Source organism: Poecilia formosa, unplaced genomic scaffold (assembly GCF_000485575.1).
Source record: "Poecilia formosa unplaced genomic scaffold, Poecilia_formosa-5.1.2 Scaffold918, whole genome shotgun sequence".
Taxonomy (NCBI): domain Eukaryota; kingdom Metazoa; phylum Chordata; class Actinopteri; order Cyprinodontiformes; family Poeciliidae; genus Poecilia; species Poecilia formosa.
This window is the reverse complement of record NW_006800857.1, coordinates 25076-30384: the sequence shown is the minus strand read 5'-3', so window position 1 is coordinate 30384 and position 5309 is coordinate 25076. Positions and strand designations below refer to the sequence as shown.

At 48.8% G+C, this 5309-nt stretch overlaps 1 protein-coding gene across 1 annotated transcript in view; it reads right to left on the bottom strand.

The window, feature by feature from the left end:
- The window catches only part of LOC103132086 (receptor-type tyrosine-protein phosphatase mu-like), a 52416-nt gene that overhangs the window by 29394 nt on the left and 17713 nt on the right, over window positions 1-5309 (bottom strand). The window contains exons 8-12 of the mRNA XM_016667137.1: window positions 5122-5234; window positions 4832-4906; window positions 4513-4539; window positions 2868-2879; window positions 921-1114 (exon numbers count right to left, since the gene is read on the bottom strand). Of these exons, the coding sequence (XP_016522623.1) occupies window positions 921-1114; window positions 2868-2879; window positions 4513-4539; window positions 4832-4906; window positions 5122-5234 (421 nt within the window). The remainder of the gene's footprint in view (window positions 1-920; window positions 1115-2867; window positions 2880-4512; window positions 4540-4831; window positions 4907-5121; window positions 5235-5309) is intronic.

Sequence of the window (5309 nt, the reverse complement as noted above, 5' to 3'; positions counted from 1 at the left end):
CACACACACACACACACACACACACACACACACACACACACACACACACACACACACACACACACACACACTGGAGCCATTCCCTGTTTGGGCCCATTAGCTGCAGGGAAGATCTATAATGTATGTCTGTGAGTGTGTGTGTGTTCAGGTAAGTAACATCCATTAGTAAGTTTCTCCTGTTAAAATGGACAAACACACACATACACACATACACACAAACACAAACACACACAGATTTCGAGAAGCTCCAACCTGCAGCTTGTAGAGGACATTATTGGAAGGATTTTCTGTGGTTTCAGTTTTTACTGCACCTCCTCCAGAACCTCCAGAACCTCCAGACTAATCATCACTGATGTACTTCCTCTCAGCAGATGATCAGATCATTCAGGGAGGACTCTGATTGGTTCTTGGACTGGTTGACGGATCGATATCATTGATCGTTGATCGGATCAGCCAACCAGAGAAATCTCTGTCTGGGACTGGCAGAAACTGGCTGCACCACACTCCACTGCTGAAGTACTTGGACAGAGAGGACCTAGTTTGTTCAGACCAGAACCAGAACTGGACTCGTTGGACTCACACAATGTGGCTGCAGCACACAGCCAGGGAACCCAGAGGAGTAAGAATGGGCCGGATCAGAACTGAAGCAGACCTGAGCAATGGATGCATGATGGCAGGGTGTGAAACTGGGCCAGTCCGTTAGACTCCCTGGGCGGTTCTGGTTCCCCTGCTGATGCCTCGCCTCAGCCTCCTTTACAGAAACTTTTAGTTTTAGTTCTACCAGGAGTGATGGTAACCCTGGAGGACCGGAGCAGGTTTTGGTTCTGACTCAGTCTAGGAACCATTCCACCAGGGCCGAGCAGAGCCCCACCGGTTCTGATCCGTTTGATGTCAGCTGGGTCAGACAGTCGTGTTCTCACCTCGTACTCCTCCTTGAACCCATAGCCCTCGGCACACTTCATCTGGGTGATGTGCTGCAGCAGGTCAGCGACCCGGATGGCCGGGTGCAGCTGACCCGTCTGGTAGGGCAGCGCCTCCCGCTCCGCCTCCCGCTGCTTGTAGTGGGACTGGACCAGGCTGCTGGTTTCACTGGTCATGGTGTGGCTGCTGTCGTCTGCAGAGGAACAGAAGACGGACGGATCAGACAGCAGGTCAGTGTGGACACGTAATGGACTGGACCAGGCTGACCCAGATAGAACCAGAATCTGTTCATTTCTAATGATCCAGCTGGACCAGATCCGGTTCGGTCTGAAGGCCGGGTTCTGAAGATGATCTGAGACACAAAATCTGATGCTGAAGCTTTGTTTTGGACAGACTCTGACTGGGTAACACTGATGAAGGCCGTTCCCCACAGAACCAGGAGAACCCTCTAGAGGTCCATCCGCTCCTGAGAAGACATCTCTACTGACTGGACTTTCCTTCAGGAGACACAAACCACATGTCCTCTCCAGAGGAAGACCTCAGAACTTCACTTCCAGCACCAACAACCCGTCCTGCTGGTCCTGGAGGACCTTCAGGTTTTAATCCAGAGTGGATCAACCCGAGCATCGCCTCTCTGTACCTTCACTCACTTCACGGCTTGGGTCCAGACCATCAAACCCCCCAGGTGGTCCAGAAGCTGGCTCATCTGCACCGACCTCTTCTGAGTTTCCCAGATAGTCAGAATCTGATCCCAGCCCCTGCCTACAGAGAGCCCTTCCTTAATCCCTAATCCCAATCCCCGTAGCTCCTGTTCAAACGATGCTCCTCCTGGACCACAGAGTTCCTCCAATAACCTTGTCAATAACCAAGAAGCTTCAAACTATTCTCCTTCATGGTTGTGACTGAAGCCCTGAGTTTTTGAAATTGTTTTATTCCCAAACCAATTTAGGCCATTTTCCCACATCTGGGTCAGGTCGACTCGGTTCTATTGGAACCAGAACTTCATCATCTGCTCCATCTCCAGCTGCTGCGGTTCTCTTTCCCTCTGCTCTGTCAAGCTCCTTGGTTCTGTGAGGAAACCTTCCACATGTAAATTGGTCTGATTAGAGAGTCAAATGTGGTCTAGTCAAAGTCTGGAGCGAGTGAGTCAAGCTTCATTTAGAGAAACCGGTCTGCACTGAGTCTGTCCAGAACCAAGGAAAAGTTCTGGTCCACATCCACTCCTACAAGACTGTCACCATGACAACACAGATGAATGACATCACATTACATGTCTGGACAGAGGATGATGATGGACTCTTTCCACACTGCGGCCAAAGATCCCAGCTTTAGTCCCAGTAAGGGTACTGGTCTACATCCAGTCCAGATCCAGCACGGTCCGGTACAAAGAGTAAAACTGGACAAGTCCAGAACAGCCTGGTTCTGCCTGTGTGAATGGGACCAGAACAGTTTGGGTTCTTGGAGTGGCAGTGTGAACAGAGCAGAGTTCAGAGTCCTGGAAAAGAACAAACCTTGGTCGTGAAGTGGACATCAGAGCTAAACCCGTCCAGAACTCTGGCAGGGACGTTTCAGCAAAGGGCGGACACAACTTTCACTACGCTCTCTAGCTGTTCTTATTGGCTAGCCTGGGGGCTAACTGACCAATCAGAAGCTCTCTACCTGAACAGTCCAACCAGTCAAGGTGAGGAAGATGGACCAGGCGATGGCGGTGGTGGCTGGTGATTGGATGGATGAAACAACCAATCATAAGACATCAAATGAGCTGATTGGTTAAATACAGGATGATGGGAGGGGCTTGGGTTGTGACATCATGACAGAGGGTACAAATGAAGCTCTGCCATACTAATGATGACATCACAGCAGGTAATGGGTGTGGCTCCATGCAAAGTGGTGACACCCCCAAACACGAGCCCCCCCCCTAGTCAGCCCCAAATTTAACCACTTACCATTAATGGGCACTTTACACAGAGACAGAAAGAAGAGAAGAAGAGAGGAGACACGAGATGAGCAACAACTTTAGCTTTTAGCTAGCTGCTAACACAGCTAGTACCAAACACTGTAGGAGCTCTGCTGAACCCCGGACCCTTCTACCAGAGAATAGCTAACCCTGATCTAGCTAACCTAGCTAACCTTGCTGACCTGACTAACCTAGCCAATCTAGCTGATTTTGCTAACCTAAGTAACATGACCAACCTAGCTAACCTGGCTAATATCCTGAACCACCCAGTTTGTCCTCGGATTCCTGCTCCTCTAACTAGCTAAGCAAAGTTTCTATTGCCTGTCTGTCCACTGACATATCCTAAATTTTAGCTGAGGCATATTGGGGCTATTTTAGGTCAGAGAGGAGTATGTTAGGCCAAAGGCACAAAAGGAAATATATCTTGCTTTCAACAGGAAATAGGAGGAAATGTCTTTGAACGTTGTCCATCAGAAGATTGTTAATGTCTGGATGAAACTGATCACAGGACTTCCAGGATGCTGGAGGACCCCTTCACACTGGACAAAGACCCTTATGGGGCACTAGAATCAGCGCTTGGTGGTTTCTGGAGTGTCTGCAATGCAGGAGGTTCCTCAGCTGGAGCATGAAAGACCGTGGAAGATCGCATGCTGAAAGCTTCAGTTTGGGGTCCTGGGTGGTGATCGGGGTGCAGTGCCAGCAATGTTTCCATGAAGGGGGTCAACTAATGAGTCAACAGGCTGGGAGGACTCTGGATGTCCTGTAGGTGTTTGGCATGTTCAGCTGGGGCCGATGGGAGCTCCATCTGATTAAACACAGCGCGGTCATGGTGGACAGTTAAAGGCATGGTTTCTGTTCAAACTATCGCTCTGTGTCCTGGACTGAAGCTATGAACCCATAGGTCCAACTACTGACAGGCTCCTGTGGTAACTAGAGGTTCTTTAAATCAGACAAGTCAAACAGAAACACTGATCCAAACTCAAACCAACTGTTGACATTTGCTAGAAAATATCACAGGTTAGTGAGCGCTCCATTATTATTCTCAGTTCATTCAGATTTTACGCTGAAGATGAGGAAGTAAAAAAGCTCCTGTGTTATTCCCACTCCCAAAGTCCACCAGAGCGTGTTGTGTCCATGCAAAGGTTGAAGGTCACAAACAGACGTGACATCAACACGACACGCAGGAATGTTGTGGATGTGGGGATGGAGTGAAGCCCACCATAGTTTTAGTCACAAAACAAGAAAACAGGGTGAAAACCAAGGAACCAGAACAATTATTCTAAATTTCAAATAAAACAAGACGAAACAAACTGAGTCTTTTCAACCAAAGAAAAACATGAAGGAACTTCATTCAAGTTCAAGAATAAAAGCAAAACTGTTGGAGATAAAACAGTAAAGATGGAAGAACTGGTCACTAAAATCAAATAAAGAGAATAAAAACAAAACAAAAGCAGCTGAACAAGCAAGCAGGAATGGATGGAAGCCAGAGAATCCCTGTCTCTCTTTCTGTCCGTCCTCTCCCTTCACCTGCCAGTCCACTTCCTGTCTGTCTGTCTGCCTGTCTTCTTCTGGTCTGTCTACCAGTAAACCTGAACGCTAACCTCCTGCAGAGAAAACAAGGAAGAGAGTCTCACCCAAGATGGCTGTTGGTACAAATGGGTCTGCCATCAGGACACAAGAGCAGCAGACAGACAGAGAGAAAGACAGGACAAAGAGACGAGTCAGTGGACCACAGCGCGACTGAGCGTTGTGGGTGTGGCTGGCAGCTGAAACACCGAGGAATTTCAGTAAATTCAGCTGAAAGTTCATCATTTACACCGAATGATTCATAAATCTGGACCTAAAGACGACTCTGTGCTGCCGTCTGTCAGTGTGATGCATTCACTGTCAGTGTGATGCATTCACTGTCAGTGTGATGCATTCACTGACCATATATCTTGCTGTGAAGGTTACCTGGGTAGTAGGAGTTGGGGACGGAGGTGCTGATGGTGTTTGTCTTCAGGGTGAAAGAAGATGGAGACGACATGGCTGCAGAGACAGAGCAGAATTTATCAACGCCATGACTCCACCCACATAATGACGCCACCCACATAATGACTCCACCCACATGATGACTCCACCCACATAATGACTCCACCCACATGATGAGATGAACATGTCTCATGTCCCCATCTGTCCACCTGGCTTTTAGTCAGATTTATGCCAGTTAGACTGTGTGTGTGTGTGTGTGTGTGTGGACTCACTGTGGCCGTTCAGAGTGTGTGTGTCCACCATGGCTGTGTGTTGGGAGCTGTTCACCATCAGAGTCATTTCCTGTCTGGAGCTCAGTGTTTCCTTCCTCTTCTTGGCCAACTTCCTGCAGACAGAGGCGATGGGGCTGACCTGAGTCTCTGTTGGGACCCAGATGGACCCAGATGGACCCAGATGGACC